Source organism: Triticum dicoccoides, chromosome 4A (genome assembly GCF_002162155.2).
Source record: "Triticum dicoccoides isolate Atlit2015 ecotype Zavitan chromosome 4A, WEW_v2.0, whole genome shotgun sequence".
In the NCBI taxonomy this organism is placed as follows: Eukaryota; Viridiplantae; Streptophyta; class Magnoliopsida; order Poales; family Poaceae; genus Triticum; species Triticum dicoccoides.
Genome location: NC_041386.1, coordinates 351979822 through 351998452, shown reverse-complemented (window position 1 = coordinate 351998452; position 18631 = coordinate 351979822). Strand labels below are relative to the sequence as shown.

At 50.0% G+C, this 18631-nt stretch overlaps 1 protein-coding gene across 3 annotated transcripts; it reads right to left on the bottom strand.

Annotated features, from left to right (window-relative positions):
* Positions 1-2549: 2549 nt before the first annotated feature.
* On the bottom strand, positions 2550-17410 carry LOC119285903 (E3 ubiquitin-protein ligase At3g02290-like). Of its 3 annotated transcripts, none has more exons than XR_005139967.1 (6): positions 17106-17410; positions 16684-16959; positions 15743-16148; positions 15281-15390; positions 3429-3543; positions 2550-2920 (listed from the first exon to the last, which is right to left on the bottom strand). XR_005139967.1 is itself a non-coding variant. In XM_037565232.1 (6 exons), exons 2-5 carry the CDS (start codon positions 16801-16803, stop codon positions 3435-3437), a joined length of 705 nt encoding a protein of 234 aa, XP_037421129.1. In that variant the 5' UTR covers positions 16804-16959; positions 17106-17410; the 3' UTR covers positions 2550-2920; positions 3429-3434. The 3 variants fall into 3 exon arrangements, 2 of the variants coding, with proteins under 2 accessions (XP_037421129.1, XP_037421130.1); XM_037565232.1 differs by having other exon boundaries at positions 3429-3503; XM_037565233.1 differs by lacking the exon at positions 3429-3543 and having other exon boundaries at positions 17106-17408.
* Between the last annotated feature and the right edge of the window lie 1221 nt (positions 17411-18631).

The window sequence follows — 18631 nt, the reverse complement described above, 5'->3', positions numbered from 1 at the left end:
GATCTTGTACGGGAGAGGGGCGGTTAGGTTTTTGGGGAGCGTCTCCTACGCGACTGCTCGCCGCCGTTCGTCCACTTCCTCTACATCGTCCGCGTCGTCTCGTCATCATGTCCACCGACGCCGAGAAGGCTGCCGCCGAGAAACTTGAATGCCGACAAGAAGGCCGCCGAGGATGCCATTGCCGCCGCGACTTCTACCTAGCCTACTGGAGGGTATAACCCATTTATCCTGCCCCTGCTTATTTCTGTGTTAGCTATACTAGCATTATATGTAGATGTGTCTACTGTTTGCGTAATACGTGCTTATCTAGATCGTAATCAATATGTTGTTAATTCTGTCAATACCATGTTCATGATCATTTCTTGGATTAGATTAATCAAAAAACTGTCTATTTACTCAGCATTGGCAAGGAGAGATCCTTGGAGCCGTTGCCCTTTGGAGGTGGTCGGGCGTTGGTTGAGACGCGGCTTTGTTGGTTAGTTTAGGGCAGACCCATTTGTGTTGGAGTTGTATTGGGTGCGTTCGAGATGTGTGGTGTTTACTTCTCACTGGTCTGTGGTGGGAGCTTGCCTAATTTCTTGTACTTTACCCTCTGCCTTCTATAAGAACAAGTATAATAAGATGATGTACATTGGTTGTAAGGCTTTAAATATTGTAGTTTTGCTGAGTTGATGGAAAGAGAAGATGAGAGAGAAGAGATGTGAGAGTGTCTGTACCGCTATCACGCACGTGTCCAACAACCATGGCACACCCAAAGCCCTCTCCTTCGCCTGCGCACTTTTCCGCCCGAAGTGGTCAGCGCCGCATTCTGTCGGCCTAAAGCCCGTTGAAGCTAAGCTAGGTAGGCTCATCATTATAGGTCGATTAGCCGCTTGCCTGCCGGGAGGGGTGGAGTGGTGGCCTTCGTGGGACCCAAGCACCGGCGCCCTCCCATGCTCTACTCTTCCTCGCTGCCAGCGGTGCCCGTTCACGTGCGACATTGTCGTCGTGATGTCGGGGCGCGGCTAATGCGGAGCTAGCGACGTCTTTGGTGCCCTAGTAAAATTCCTCTACCGCCTCATCGATCTTAGTGAAGGCGGCTTCTTTCTCCGCCTGCAGGAGGCGGTGCCGCCATCGCTTGTGGCATATGTCACGGACGACGCGGAAGGATAGGAGAAGCACCTCCTGCTCGTCCATGTCCATGTGTGCCATGATGCCGGTGGCAAGTTGCTCGTCCGGACGTCGGTGCTCGTCGAGGAGGCGGAGGTTGTACACCTGGTCGGCCTGCGCGTGTCGGAACATAGACTGCCACTCTTCCAACACCATGTCAGTGTAGTGAGCTCACGTCTCGCCCATGGTGATGCCGGAAGATGCCGGCGAGGACGGTGGCACCGACTCATCGACGACCGCCTCTTCCATTGGCTCATCTGCACCGCTCGCCTTCGGAGAGCTCATCCATTTGCCGAACTACTAACTGATGGCAATGCCAGTAATCTCCTTCTTATGTTCGGTCAACGGGCCCTCCCACAAGGCTTTGGAACTCGAGGCCATGGCAGGTATGGTGCCGAGAGGAGATAGGGAACGCAGGAGGTTGGATGCGATTGTTGTCGAACCTGGCATTTAAATAGCAGGCATATAGGCCATGCAATGGAGTGGTTAATGGTGGTGCAGACGGACGAACGGGTGACGGCCATATGCGAGGGCGGAGTAGGTTCCTCGCCAACCACACATGTTTAATGAACACGGAGAGACGACACATGCACCGAAAAGCAACGTGGGCGATGATCTCGGTTGGCGCGCCGCTTCAATGTCGGATCCAAAGAGGTCGCATCCACTTTGGGACGGCACACTGCTTCAATGCCAACTGCAATAAGAGGTCGCATCCACTCTGGGCCGGCATGAATGCGACGCTGACCGCTCATACAGGAAAGTGTGTGTGCAAAGGAGAGGGCTTTAGGTTGCCAGGGTTGTAGGAAAGTGTGCAGGTGAAGGAGAGGGGTTTGGGTTGCCAGGGTTGTCGGCACTGACCACTTCATGTAGGAAAGTGTGCCGGCAAAGGAGAGGGCTTTGGGTGGCCAAGAGAGGGCTTTGGGTTGCTAGGGTTGTCGGCACTGACCGCTTCATGCAAGAAAGTGTGAAGACGAAGGAGAGCTTTGTGTGGCCAGAGTTGTCGGATCCGCTCTGGGCCAGCATGAATGCGACGTTGACCGCTTCATACAGGAAAGTGTGCAGGCAAAGGAGAGGGCTTTAGGTTGCCAGGGTTGTAGAAAAGTGTGTGGGCGAAGGAGAGGGGAGAGGGCTTGGGGTGGCCAGGAGATGGCTTTGGGTTGCCAGCACCGCTTCATGCAGGGAAGTGTGCCAGCAAAGGAGAGGGCTTTGGGTGGCCAGGGCTGTAAGACGCATGCGTGGCGAAGCGTGTGTGGCCCGGACAGATGCGGTTTGAGGGTCCATGCCAGTAGGAGGTTTAGAGTGTTGTAAAGATGTGACATAGGTCTGAAGTAATCTCCTGGACGGTTATCTCCGGCACGATTAGCAGACATGGAGCTAACACTATAGCAAGAAACAAGAGATTTCCACAGAGCCATGGGATTCATATGATTATTATATTAACAAATATCATCAACTTACAGCCTCCAAGTGACTATCACTTGAGAATCAAAACATGTCGCAACAACGCTGAGGCACAAACCAAGGGAACAAGTTTCCCCTGCCGGCCATTTGAAAGAAAAATAAAAGAAATAAATGTTTATATGCACCGTTCCAACATATCAAGAATTCCAGTATACTAAATAGAGCACGCTGCTGATTCGATACTTACAAAGGTGTATTTACAGAGTATTTGCAGGACTAGGTACCTATATTTTCAGGTTCCCATATGAGATGTTAATTCAAGACACTTAGTCCAGTCTGAGGTCTAAGTTGTCTCGTTGAACTCCATTTTCTGCACAGGATCACGATGGAGCACAAATCAGTTAAGAGTCAATACAGGGAAAACACACAGTGAAATAGATTGCGATGACAGCAATACACATCTATCAGAGTTTTTTACTACATCAAATCAGCAAAATCAGCTTACCAAACAACAAATGCGATTGTCCATTGTTAGTTTTAAAATTTTCTGGACTTAACATCAGAATTAGGTAGAAATTATTCAGCCCCAAACAACACTCTCCTTGCTTTCTGTATCTTCCAATGTAGATGTTAAATTTCCCTTCCCAGGAAAAATACCGATCATCCTAGCCGAAGAGGCTTAATAGTCCCTGTATAATTATGCAAGTATAAACCCGGCCCGCAGTAAGCTGCCTCGCACACACCATGCCTTGGGTTATGAGGAGGTTAACAAACTGAGAAATCCCAGACTATTAGCCGCCATATTTTTGGGTATTCTGATGCATGAGAACTATTAACAACCTATCTAATATGAGCAAGGAATAAGCTGAAAGCCTTACCCATATTTATGATACGGCACTTCCTAAAATTAGTGTTGTGGCGATACAGCTGCTTTCAGGTTCCACGTGTGGAACCTGCAATCAGGACAGTTTGCGGTGAATGGTGATCTGAACACTACATTAATATAGTAGGTTAATCATGTAACTGTAGTTTCATATCATGAATTTAGGGAAAATAAAGTAAAGTAACAAACTAGTAGAAATGGTGCATAATGCAATTAAAAGTTGGCCCTATTTAAACACATAATACATCACCTAAAGGAAGTAATACACACTTCCTGCAATGCCCACACCGTTCCAAAGTAAACTTGGACTACTGAATCTCGTTGTAGAATAAAGTGCAACACCACACCACAATGGTACTAAGAAATCAAGTTACACCCTGTTGAACAAACTTCAACGAATAACCAGATGCTCCGTCACAATCATTGTATAAAGTAATTAGAGTCCTACCCAATTAAAAAGAGAACTACGAATGGTGAGGTCGCCCGATCCACCGCCACCGCTGTGTTGGGCGGCAACTTTCTCGTCGGCCTTCCTCGACGGCAGGACTGGACTGGCAGCCCGGCTCGCTCTTCCTAGATCGGCCTGATTTCTGCTTTCTGCGGAATGGCGACGGCAAGGTCCAGGAAGGTCGACATCTACGGGCAGGGGAGAGGATTCAGAGCGGGACTGAGATGGTGTTACTGGATTGTGTCGTGCGCGTGGGTGGTCGTGTCTTCCTGGAGCGACGGCGGCTTACCTTGGCTCTGGGTGAACTCTCCAATACAGTGGGGTCTCCGAGCTCCGGATCAAGATTCGACATCCTAGCTGACAGAGCAAATTGATGAAGACGAAGCTGGTCAGTTAGAGGAGACATCGGTGCCGGTACAATCGGTCAACGCCCTGCTCTGATGCGAAGATCAGGATGGGTCCGGGGATCCCTGGTCGACGGTTGCTCGCCGGAAGAAATCAAAGGCAGAAATCGTCCAGGAATTCTGGGAGGACATGGGATTTCCCACCAAGGAATCGCACGTATTGGACCGTCGGGATTCCGAGTCACCATCATCGTCTTCAGGTCAGATTCATTCTGGTTCGTTTTTCGCCGATCAATTGTCGGATGGATGCAGGTCTCAGCAGGGGACTGTCGACGCCAAACCAACGGAGATTGCAAAGCCCGCTCGCCGAGGCGTGCCCATCCGCCCTCGGAAAGGGCCTCTCCCGCGGCCGAGACCGCTGCAGCTAGTCGCGCTGGCGGTGTTCTGGCTGGAGCCGCCGGTGGCAACGAACACGGCGTCAGTGGATGGAACTGCTGCAGCGTCATTGGACGAAACTGCCGCAGCTGCATGCTCCAATCAGGCGCTCCATGCGGATCGGCTAATCGATCATGCAAAGTCAGCGGCATGCATCAATCACGTGGACGCTGGATCCAATACTCTCACGGCGGCTGGTGGGCCACGAGTGCGTGCGACTCCATGTTTGGGCCATACTCTCAGGAGGGCCGATCTGCTTCAAGGCTCACGTCGCCCTAGTACGCGATACCCATCGCTCAGCCGCACGTCCTCCCTGGTCGCGCCGCTTCACTCCTACACCGTCGTCCTGCGACAGCCGTCCCCGCCGATAATGGCTGGCCGAAACAACAACGCTACCAAGGGACCCATGCCGGCCAGGACAGCAACGACGAACCCGATGATCTCAGCAGGTTTTGGGGCTGCCGCCGGTCCGCTTCGCATTGGCGCACCACCGGCGTACATCGCACCATCCGTCCCACGGGCTGCAGCACCGCCGCCGGCGCCAGCCGCCTTCGGGGCCACCAATCAACCAGCGCCCGCAGCTCCTGCCCGCCGCAACAAATACAAGCGCAAGGGGGGACGCCGTGATGGTGCTACTGCCGGTGCTTCCGGTGCCGTCCCTTCGGCTGCGCGACCTCCGTCGTTGTTCCCACCACCATCGGTTATCGGCACCGCCCCCGCAACGCTGACTCATGAGGCTACCAACTTTGCTCCGGTGGTTGCGGCCTCAACGGACGCCGCTGGACAGGGCCCAAAAGGAAAGAAAACAAGCCTTTGGTGCTTCAAATGTCGTTCAGATGATCATCTCTCCAAGGACTGCACGGTGATACACTATTGTCATATTTGCGACAATTACAAGCACCCTATGCATCGTTGTCCTGTGCTCAAGCAACCAAGGCCCATTGCGTCGCTCGGTGGATGCGGTCTAGTAAACGCTATGTTCGTGCAGCTACCTGACTCGCTCTTCAAGGGAACATCTAGCACCACCAACACTGCCGACTGCTCTGGTCACGATCTCTGGTGGTTCTTTGTGCGCTGCTGAGGTGGAGGTAGAGGTCACTAAGATCGCCTCGGTCCAGTCATCTTGGAATTGGGAAGCCGTGCCGCATGGAGACAATGCTTTCCTAGTTTGTTTCCCGTCCCTTGAGATTTTGAAACATGTGGCAGCTTTTGAAGTGAAGGTTGCATTCAGTGAATGGATAGCTGAGGAGGTCACATCCGTTCTTCCTTTGCAGCCTGTATGGGTTCACGTCACTGGCATTCCACCACCTCTCCGCCATTTCCTCGGTTTGTGGGCGGTTGGATCAGTTATAGGAGCCACACAAGATGTTGATTTGGTTTCTTTGCACCGGCATGGTATTGTGCGAATTCAAGTGGATGCTTCGGTCTCCTCGGATGTCTATGTTAAACTTAATGGCTATTCGCTTCGGTTTGCTGTGGAGGAGGAGGACTACGTCCCGGATGTTGACTTTATCCCACGTATTTGGGAAAACCATGAGGACGGCGCTAACCGGGATGAGGATATGCCTGACAGAGATGCTAGCAAAAGGTCTAAAAACGTCCAAGCTGTTGGTGAAAATACGACATCAGATGCTCAAACTAGTTCGGCTGTTCCCATGAAGTACCCATGAAGTACGTACAGAGATCAGTACAGGCAGCAGATCTAGGTTGTTCGGCCGGCCGGACGTGAATGTGGCAGCAACGGGTTTGCTCGTAGCCGCTGCTGCTCACGTGAATAAAGTGGACCAAGCGCGGTCCACGGCTGCGTGTGCCATACAGCCAGCGGCCGTGGAGGGCCGGCCTATGGCTCTCGGCTGCATGCGCCATGCACCACTCACAGAGACTGGCCCAGCCGCCCATACGAGCATGGCGCTCAAGGAGGCAGATGCTGCTGCCCCGATGCAACATGCAGCTGCAGCACATGCTTCTGCCAGGGATTCGGCGCCGATAGAGCTGGTCGTGGGTCCTGTCGCGCCACCAGTCGCGTCACCGGCTCGTGCGGCTGTCGCCATGGTTCCACTGGGCTCAACACCTCGTTCATTCTCGCCGACCATTGGGACTGTACGGACACCTTCGCCATTGTTAAAGTCTGCGCCAACGGCTACTCTATCGACGCCGATGGGTACTATGTTTGGAGGCCTGACCACGCCCCTTCGACGTAGTAACCATCATTCCCTTGTTGCTGATGGTTCCTCTGCGACTGATGAGCACTCCCTTGAGAAGGCGATTGTCGTCAAGCCTTGAGGAATTTGGACCCCACGTCAGGTACCTCATCCGCTCAATCTTTTCTTTCCTTTTCAGACACTCGTATTACTAGTAGCTTAAATAATGTTGGTGTATCTATGGGAAAGAATGATAATGAAATTAATCTGTCGGTTGGGGCACTTAAACACTTGCAGATTGACCGTTTAAAGGTTTCTCCGAAGTGTAATAACGCCCTATCAAACCCCGAAACCCCCGAAACCGAGGACGATGATGAAGCGGATGCCAAATATGATGGTCTGCTAATCTCCCACTTGGTTGGTGAGGTTACCGAGGTGGGTTTAGATGATGCAAGACCCGTGTCAATGTTGTGTGACTTCACAGTGTCTTCGCGAAAATCTAAATCGCAATCCTCTAAAAAGAAACAAAAACCGCCCAAGAAGGCGAAAAGTTCCACAGCAATTCAGGTTTTCACATGAGGCATGTTTTGGAATAGCAGAGGTCTCTCAGACTTGGCTAAACATAAAGACTTGGCTAAACATAAACACGTCGGTGATTGTGTGCGAGAACACAAATTGGATTTTGTGGCAATTTCCGAGGCTGGTAAATGTGACTTACGCCCGCACGTCCTCGATCACCTATCAAGTGGTTTCGACTACACATGGCAGTCTACCAGCTCGTGGAAGGTCCGGAGGGATCCTTCTTGGGATACAGACCACGGCCATGGACTTGTTGGCTTTTTTCGACCGGTGATTTTCATATCAAATTTCACCTACGAAACAGGGCCGATAATTTTACATGGAGCCTGGTCGCAGTGTATGGGGCTGCCCAAGATGAGCATAAATCTGCTTTTCTCCGTGAACTAGTGAACCTGGCTAAGGATAATCTGTACCCAATGCTTATTGGAGGGGATTTTAATATCAGGTACCAGGAGAAGAAAAAAATAATGACCGCTTCGATACTCATTGGCCTTTCCTATTCAATGCTGTGATTGACAGTTTGGATCTTCAGGAGGCCTGTATGTCGGGGAGGCAGTTCACTTGGGCTAATAACCGTTCTGTTCTGTCCTAACGTACGAGAAGCTTGATAGGGTTCTGTCCCGACGTACGAGAAGCTTGATAGGATACTCATGGATACCGAATGGAAGCTAAAATTTCCTATGGTAACCACGCGAGCCCTAGAGCGAATCGAGGCATTATCGGATCATGCGCCAATCATTCTTGATTCAAATTCTACAAGCCATTCTGCCCGTCGCCCTTTGAAATTTGAATTGGCATGGCTGCATCGGGATGGTTTTGTAGACATAATCAAGAATGTTTGGAAGAGGCACGCCGTTGGTCGTACATCAATTCAGAGATGGAATTATAAAATAAGGGCCATGAGGCAACACCTCTCTGGATGGGCGAAACACACCAACGGATTGTACAAAAAAGAAAATCAGCACCTCTGTACCATCATTGATGACCTCGACAAAATTGCAGAGACACGCACCTTATCTTAACAAGAGATTGAATTGAAAAATCAATCTAATGAGAAGCTTGCCCGTCTATTGCGCGAAGAGGAGATCAAATACTACCAGAGGTCCAAAGCTGACTTCATCCTAATGGGAGATAGTAATACAAAGATACTTCCAATTGGTTGCCAATGGTCGACATAGGAAGAAATGTATTCATAGTCTCCAAGAGGATGAGGGGCGGATCGAAGGTCAGGAGGAGCTCAAAAAGTATATCACCAGCTACTACAAATCTCTATTCAGGGCGCCAGATGAAGGGAATGTCACCCTTGACGAGGCCCGAACAAATGATATTTCACAAGTCACGGCGGAAGAGAACGATATCCTCACGACACTTTTCTCGGAAGAGGAGGTGAGAGCGGCGGTGTTCCAAATGGAACACAACAAAGCTACAGGCCCTGATGGTTTCCCCGCAAAATTCTATCAGAATTTCTGGGATATCATCAAGACTGACCTTTTGGAGTTGTTTAAGTGTCTTCATGCCGATCGACTTGACCTATTTAGGCTAAATTTTGGCAAGATTATTTTGTTGCCAAAAATTAAGGAGGCCGAACGGATCCAGCAGTTCAGACCCATATGCCTCCTTAATGTCAGCTTCAAGATTTTCACCAAAGTGGCTACAAATAGGTTAAACTTGATAGCTGACCATGTTGTATGGCCATCTCAAACGGCCTTCATGAAAGGAATATACTAGATGGTGTAGTAATCCTTCATGAGACCATCTATGAGATGCACCGAAAAAACATGAGTGGAGTGGTATTCAAAATTGACTATGAAAAAGCCTATGACAAGGTCAAGTGGTCTTTTCTCCAACAGGCCCTTAGGATGAAAGGTTTCTCCGATAAATGGCGCCAGTGGATCCAAAATTTTGTAACTGGAGGTAGTGTGGCCATCAAAGTCAATGATGATATAGGTCATTACTTTCAGACAAAAAAAGGACTACGACAGGGTGACTCCATGTCCCCAATGTTATTTAACAGTGTTGTTGACATGTTGGCTATTCTGATTGAGCGCGCGAAGCAGGATGGACAGATTGCGGGAGTAGTGCCACACCTTGTGGATGGTGGCCTCTCTATTTTGCAATATGCCGATGACACAATTCTTTTTATGGAACATGACCTGGACAAAGCTTGAAATCTGAAGCTCTTGCTCTCGGTGTTTGAGCAAATGTTGGGCCTCAAAATTAACTTCCATAGAAGCGAATTGTTTTGCTTTGGAGAAGCCGTTGAGACGGCGGCCGATTATGCTGACTTGTTTGGTTGCGCACTTGGCCAATTCCCGATTAAATATCTGGGAATACATGTGGAGGAGCGTCTAGAGAAACGGTTGAGCAGCTGGAAAGGAAAACTGCTCTCAGTTGGAGGTCGGCTGGTTTTGATTAACTCCGTCCTCACAAACATGGTTCTGTATATGCTTTCTTTCTTCCAACTCCCAAAAAGGGTCCTACAAAGACTAAACTACTTTAGATCCAGATTCTTTTGGCAAGGAGATGGTGAAAAGAAAAAATACAGGCTGGCCAAATGGAGTGTGGTTTGTAGGCCTAAAGACCAAGGTGGCTTTGGAATTCATGACCTTGCAGGTCAAGAATGAGGCCCTTCTCGGTAAATGGCTATTTAAACTTCTTACTGAGAATGGTGTTTGGCAAACCATGTTACACAACAAGTATCTAGGCCAAAAGGCGGTTTCTCAGGCATATTGGAAACCTGGTGACTCGCACTTTTGGGCTAGCCTAATGGCGGCAAAGAAACATCTATTTCGCTTTGGGTCTTTCGCAATAAAGGATGGGTCGGAGATTTGTTTCTGGGAAGACATCTGGCTAGGCAATGCCAGCCTCAGAGAACAATATCCAGCCTTATACAACATTGCTCGTGAAAAGAATAATACTATTGCGCATGTGCTCGGTTCTTCTGTCAGCGCCCCTACCGCTGCTAACCCTGAACCAGTCGCCGACAAGGGGGACCCAACCGGCAGCGACTCCATCGATGCCTCCCGACCCACCAGGATCAGGCGGCCCAACCCAACCAACAATGGGCCGCAGTGGACTCGGTGAGCCCACGCGACCACCCGGCTACTTAAGGTGTCCCCCACAAAGACTAGGTCATCCAGTGGATCAGAACGGTGGCGGCATTGTTCCTCTCGAGTCCCCGATCCCCTTCTTCCATTCTTGTACCCGAGCTTGTAATCGCTACCTAAGACACGAATTCGTGAGTTAGTGCAATAGAACAAGAGCTACACTAGTGAGATCCTAACATCTGGTATCAAAGACCACTCCCACCCCCTTCCTTATCAAAGACCACTCCCACCCCCTTCCTCTGCGTCGATCTAGCCCAGTTTATGGAGACGAGATCCCTGCGCCAAGCGCGATCTCGACTCATCGCCATGGATTCGTCCGTACAGTCGTCCCTGGAGCACCTGGAGACCACCCTCAAGGAGCACACCGCCGCGATCCAGGCTTCCAACGCCAAGGTCGACGACCTCATGGCGTGGCGCCCCGATCTCGAGCGACACGTCGGCGATCTGACCGACCCGATGGCGGCCCTGCAACACGCACCTCCACCCCCACCGCGCCCGGAGGGCGCATCGCACCAGGCGCCAGCGATGAGTCACCATCCGCCTGCGACGACCGGTACCCACATCGGAACCGTGTTTGGCGCGGCAGCAAACTCGCAAGGGCCCGATGGCCACGACGTCTACAACATCACACGAGGGTTGCCCGCGGCGTCCTTCCAGACGCCGCCGCCGCTCCCGGCAAACGATCAGTCCGATGCCCCCTCATCACCCCCTGCCCTTTCCCCATTCGCGCATGCCAGTCAGCTACTCAGCGGCTTAGGCCAGGCACACCCATCCATCCAATTCCCCCAGTTCGCATGAGATAACCCAAAATTGTGGAAAACTCTCTGCGAACAATATTTTGCTATGTTTGCCATCCTACCATCTTCCTGGGTGCCTATGGCCGCGCTGAACTTCTCTGGCTCCGCATCCATTTGGTTGCAATCTATTCAGAAGCGACTTGCGGATTTCGATTGGGAATCGTTTACCGCTCTTTTGTGTGCGCGTTTTGGGCGTGATCGCCATCAAACATTGATTCGTCAGTTTTACACCGTGCGCCAAACATCCACGGTCGCAGGTTACATTGAGCAATTTGAGTCATCATTAATCATCTCAGCTCTTATTCTGACACAATTCACCCATTTTATTTTCTCACTCGTTTTGTCGAGGGGCTACGGAAGGATATCCGTGCGGTGGTCTTGGTGGAGCGACCACCAGACTTGGAGCATGCGCGCTCGCGCTCTTACAAGAAGAGGTGGCGGACGGAGCGTTTGGCTCGCTGTCGCGACCACCTAAGGTGCACTACAGGCCGGGCATAGCGCTGCCACTACCTCCACCTCCACCGCACCCAGTTCCTCCAAGTGGCATCGTGGATCGTCGCGGCACCGAGGCGGCGCGTGCGGACACGTCCAAAGGTGAATACGCTTCGCGACTACCGCCGAGCTCAGGGTCTCTGCTTCAAGTGCGGAGAGCGCTGGGGACAGGACCACGTCTGCCCCACCACGGTCCAACTCCACGTGGTGGAGGAAATGCTCGAGCTCTTCGGTGTGGACGTCGAGCAAAACGAGAGCACTGTCACTACCTCAACTTGCGACACCGCTATGGCCATTTCTTGTTCGGCGCTGGACGGCAGCGTCTCACCCAAGACCTTCCAGCTCCTCGCCACTATCTCCAGCACAGCGAGTTCGTCATCCACACCGACCAATGGCGACCCTCCAGCACAGCGAGTTCGTCATCCACACCGACCAAAAAAGTCTGATACACCTGGAGGAACAACGCCTTTCCACTCCCTGGCAACAACGCGCTTTCACCAAGCTCCTGGGTCTACGCTATACCATACGGTACAAGAAGGGTATTGAAAACACCGCGGCAGACGCCCTGTCGCGTGCGGGTTCCTCAGAGATGCTCTCTGTTGTCACTTCCTATCAACCAACTTGGCTTGAAGATGTAGCAGCAAGTTATAACTGTAACCCTCAGGCACAGAAACTGCTGGAGCAACTAGCTGTGAAGGAAGGCCCCAAAGGCCGTTTCACTTTGCAGAATGGGATTCTCCGATTCCGTGGACGTATTTGGCTGGGAGGCTCGACCGCACTACAGCAGAAGATCATGTCAGCATTTCATGACAGCCCCCTTGGCGGGCACTCCAGATTTCCTGCAACTTTTCGACGCATCCGTCGTCTTTTCGTGTGGCCCAAAATGAACACATGTTCTGCATTATGTGCGCTGTTGCCCAGTCTGCCAGCAAGCCAAGCCGGACATAGCAGCATCCCCAAGTTTGCTCCAACCCCTACCGATCCTGCAACAACCCTGGGAGATGATCACTATGGATTTCATCGACAGGCTTCCGCAGTCCGGTAAATTCAACTGCCTTTGGGTCATTGTAGACAGGCACACCAAGTTCACCCACTTCCTTCCCCTGGCGCATCCCTATACTGCACCCAAAGTTGTGCTCCTTTACATGAACAGTGTCTACAGGATCCATGGATTCTCAGCTTCTATTGTGTCGGATCGCGATCCCGTCTTCACCAGTCACTTCTGGCAGGAGTTTTTCAAGTATGCTGGCACGAAATTGAGGCTGAGCATGGCCAACCATCCGCAAACGGACGGGCAAACAGAGCGAGTCAATCAGTGTGTCGAAACTTATCTTCGTTGTTTCGTGCATGCTTGCCCAACCAGATGGAGCCACTGGATACACTAGCAAAGTTTTGGTACAACACTTCATATCATTCCAGCATCGAGATGTCGCCGTTCAAAGCAATGTTCGGGCATGAACCAAGGCATTGGGGGATCACTTCTACAGGTGAGTGCACCGTGCCGGCGCTGCATTCTTGGCTGGACGAGCGCGCCGTCATTCAGGACCTGCTACAACAACACGTGAACAGAGCGCAGCAGCACATGAAGGCCCAGGCGGACAAACAGCGATCTCCATGCACTTTCTCTGTGGGCGACTCGGTCTACCTCAAACTTCAACCCTACATTCAAACTTCAGTCGCCCACCACCAACCACAAACTGGCATTCAAGTACTACGGACCGTACCAAATCATTGCCAAGATCAACGATTCGGCATACAAATTGGAGTTGCCGCCTCAGGCTCAAGTGCACCCTGTCTTCCACGTGTCCCAACTACGCCACTGCCTGCGCCCGGGTACGCTGTCTCAAACTGAACTCCCGCGTCATACTGATGCTCCTGTGGTTCCTGTCGCAGTCCTCCAGCGGCGCTGGCGCAAGAAAAATGGCGCCATGATCGAGCAGGTTCGTGCGCTGGTCCGACACGTCGGCCCTGGAAGACACCTGGGAGGACCAAGTGGCGCTACAAGCCCGTTTTCCAGCAGCAAAGGCTTGGGGGCAAGCCTCGTCGCAAGGAGAAGGGGATGTCAGCGCCCCTACTGCTGCCAGTCACCGACAAGGGGGACCCAGCCGACAGTGACTCCATCACTGCCTCCCGACCCACCAGGATCCGGCGGCCCAACCCAACCAACACTGGGCCACAGTGGACTCGGTGAGCCCACGCGACCACCCGGCTACTTAAGGCGTCTCCCACGAAGACTAGGTCATCCAGTGGATCAGAACGGCGGCGGCATTGTTCCTCTCCAGTCCCCGATCCCCTTCTTCCATTCTTGTACCCGAGCTTGTAATCGCTACCTAAGACACGAATTCGTGAGTTAGTGCAATAGATCGAGCTACACTAGTGAGATCCTAACATCTTCACCGCCGAATATTTCGTTCAGGCGGGATTTGATTGGCCCCCGACTTGTGTCATGGCATAATCTTTTATCCTGACTAGATTCGATTAACCTGACACAAGGCCAGGATGTGTTTCACTGGAACCTTACTATATTAGGGTCTTTCACAGTAGACTATGTACTGTGCACTCAGGCACACTGAGGTACCAGCGTGTAATAATAAGAAAATTTGGAAGTCTAAGATTCCACTAAAAGTGAAAATCTTCATGTGGTATTCTTCGTAGGGGAGTTGTGCTAACCAAAGACAACCTCGCACGGCGCAACTGGCCAGGGAGTAAGAAGTGTTCTTTTTGTACTCATGACGAGACAATCAAACACCTATTTTTCCAATGCAAGTTTGCCCGTTCTACGTGGTCAGTCATCCAAATAGCGTCAAATTTGTATCCGCCCACAAGTGTTGCCAATATTTTTGGTCATTGGTTGGACGGTATTACAAATAGGTTCAAAACGCTAATCAAGGTGGGAGTGTATGCCTTAATTTGGTCCCTTTGGCTATGTAGACATGATTTGGTTTTTAATGACAAAAATGCTTCTCCTCTGCAGGTTATTTTCCGGTGTACGCAGTCGCTACGTACGTGGTCCATGCTACAACGGCCAAAGTACTAACCGCTGTTCATGGCGGTGTGTACGCGATTGGAGCATGTGGCTACGGAGGTTTTTTCCCAACATGGGTGGCAGCATAACCTACAGATTGATCCGCCACCCCCTTCGACATAGGCATAGTGTCGGTCTATAGGACTCTACTTGTTACCGATTTGCCGGTTTTTATTTTATGAATTTTTGTCAGACTTCTGGATTTGGCTGTGTGCATCCTAATTATGCAGAGGCCGGGTGTTACTCATAATGCTTTGTATCCACTTGATGCTACATTTGAGATAATAAAGTCCCCCTTTATCGAAAAAGAAACACAGAAATACAACACCTTAAATAAGTAAAATGCAAAGGCATGTCCTGTAATGTCAACACTGTTCCAAAGTAGATATGGACTACTGACCTCATAGTAGAACAAAGTGTAACAGCATATGGAAATAGTAATAATAGATCATTGGGACAAAGAGCTAAAACCAAGTTACCTTTCCACAAACAGGGCATGCCTCACTTCTTTCCATCCACTCATAGATACAGCCAAGGTGGAAGTGATGTGAGCACTGCATTACTATCCTAGGATTCTCCGAAGTATAATCTGCAAATTAGATAGGTAATGGTCTATCAGGTTATCTGATTTGGGAGTTTATTTCAATTAACCAGCATAAACATAAATTTACGACACATTTGAATAATTTATTTAACATCCACGGTGTTCTAAAGCAATGGAATATGTATAGAATGATTGGGTTACCCAAGAAATTAAATTAGTGCCACAAAAGTTCAGAAAGATGAATCAGATTCGGTCATGCAATATAACATAACTAATGCTTATTGTTTCTAGACTGCTCTACTTCAAGTCTTGCTAACTGTATGAAACTAATGCGCTGTACAAAACTCACTTGACATCTTCCTGGTAGACTAATATACTGAAAGTTAGTGAGCATTACCTTCAAGACATGTTGGACAGACATCTTCATCTTCAGTAGATGGAGAAAAGTAGGTGAAATAATTTCCAGATTCCTTTCGGGACAACTTATCTCCGTAAGCAGAGCTGCTTCTTTTCATTTTTGTGTCATAGTTTGTTTTACTTGGCTTGTTGACTGAACTCATCGTTTCTATTTCCTCATCATAATTTGGTCTGAGTGGTTCTGATTCCTCTGGTGAATGGCTTGAAGGATCCTGCCTTGATGCAAACCAGTCACGCAGAGGAGGGGAGAATCTAGGATCATCATATGGCAGTGGTCTTGGAGGTGAACGATATATATCGAATGAACTTTCAGATGAATCAAGCGGGGTGGCTTCTATAGCTTGAGAAACAGAGTGGACCGTTCCAACTCGGAATAAAACAGTGTACTGAAAAAAGGAGATACAAATGTAATGGTTTTGTGCCTGTATAATCTCAATTCATGTTAAAGTAATTAACTTATTACAAGGGACAGAAAATTCAGCAGGTGAGTGGAACAAGAAACAATTTGCAATGGTTGTGTCATGTTTTTGGTTTCTTTCAGCTATCATTCACACCAGGTGTTCACCGCAAAAGGCTAGTTACTAGAGAACTAAAGGTTGTGTATAAACAAGGCGACAGTAGTTAACTAGATACTTGTTGATTTGTTCTTTCTTGTGCTCGTACAATGAGATAAATCTTGCCCGAGACTCCATGTAATCCGACAGAAGAGCACATTGTTACCATCGAAATCAGTATAATGATATCCAATACAGATGCTTAATTACTTTTGCACATCGGGTTGTGCTTAACAAAAAACAGAAGGATGTGTACTTGGACGTTAAAAGATTGTGATCTTCTAGGACCAAAATTAGAAGTCAGCCATACGAACTAATCTTTATCACACCAACCCTATGGCAATCAAGCAACCGGGACGAGACTTACAGCGTTGATCAGCTGCTGGGTAAAACACCTGAGGCACATGCAGTTCCTAAACGCACCAGAAGTCTGGTTGCCATGGCGGTCGGAGTAATCGGCTTGCAAACACGAGCAGAAAGCTCCCATGACTCCCCAAGAAAAGCCCTGAAAAGAACTCCACGAACCAAGACCCTGCAGCCGACGGGCCACCTACAGGGTACCAACTCCTCAAAAGTAGCAGCAAATCGGCCCCCGACGCCAGCCTCTTGGCTACTCTGGGGGCAGGGCTCCTGGAAACGATACCTGCCAATGGAGGCAAATCAGGCCGTGCGAGAGAGGATCGATCGTATCAGTGGAGAAATGTCGTCCAATCCGATGACTGAGCTCAACCCCCGAATTATTTTTGGTGGAAACAGACGGGTAGTAGGAGTAGCATTAGCTCGGGATACCTTGGGTAGGTTATTGGAGAAGAAATATCCGGCGGAATTCTCGATTGCCCACGGAGAGCCGATAATCGAAGCGGACTAGGGCTTGATTACAGCGAGGGACAGAATCGCATCAGGCCGGCGCTTAAGGGCGTGAGGAACGGGTAGAGGAGGGGGCCGTCGGAGGAGGCGGCGAAGACCGACGGCCTTGGCTTGGCTTGGCTTGGAGGCGTGAGGAGGATGAGGAGGCGGGGGTTTCGGCGACGCGGGGCAAAGGGGATTGAGGGAGGCGAGAGACTTTTGTGGGACGGAATCGAACAGTGCACAAGGAGAGGGACGGAGGTGCCCAAGTGAGGTGCTGACGGGTGCCCAGGAAAGTTACAGCTGGTCAAAAGTATCATCGTCTCATGAGACGTTTGCTCAAAAATGCGTTAGGTAGTTAAGAAATGCCATCATATTATTAGATGTTTGCTCAAAATTCCATTAGACATCGACACTGGCAGGTCAGACCCGTTAACCATGTTATATGATCAAAATATTTTTGGACCATATGTCAGCTCTATCTGTCTCACAATGATAAATGTGAGCCTTACTTGTCAGGAGTAAGCAAGCAAATAATTTTAGAGAAAAATAAGATGTTGTTGGGAATCGAGTGGGACCTAAGCTTTATCATAGTGAGATAGAGGGAGAGCCTCACTTGTCAGCAGTAAGCAATCAAATAATTTTAGAGAAAAATAAGATGTTGTTGGGAATCGAGTGGGACCTAAGCTTTATCATAGTGAGATAGAGGGAGAGCTGACATGTTGGTCTATGGGTATTTTAATTATTATAATATATAGTAAATGGGTTTTGAGTTGACAGTAATGATGTCTAGTGGCATTTTTTAGCATTGTGTATAAAGGAGCGACGACATTTGTGAGCAGTTGAAATTTTTAGTGACAAAATTATCAATCTTTTTCTGTTTTTGCCATATGAACATAGCACATAATTTTTGAATTTGCCATGTTTTGAGCATTGTGGTGAGTTAGCGTGTCACCATGATGTGTTCCTCGAGTATCATGGCAAATACTCCAGTTTGTAAGCATTGTGGCAAGTTTATATACATTTTTCTACCATGGCAATTTGACATACAATTTGCCTAAACGTGTTTTTTCACATTATGGCAAGTAATGTGTGTGCATCATGGCAATTTTAGACACATTGGCTGTATTCAGGATTGGTTGTGAGGGTCTTTCCCTTTCCCTCCTTCCGCGACGTTCCCGCGAGCGTCCGGGAGGCTAAACCTAGCGTCGCCGCCCACCCTCCCCTCCTCCTCGCCGCCGCCAGGGGGCGCGAGCGGGCGAAGCCCGGTCGTCGCCGGCGGCGGCGAGGTCCTCTTGTCTTCTCGCGCGGGGGGAACGGCGCGGGCCGGATCTCTTGGGCCGGGACGCGGTGCTAGTTGCCGGGCACGGCGGCGCAACGGTGCTCCGGCGTGGGCCAGCGACGGTGGCGTGGCGGCGGCGTGACAGGCGGCATGGAGGCGGTGCAGGCCGGTGGGTGGTGTCGGCGGC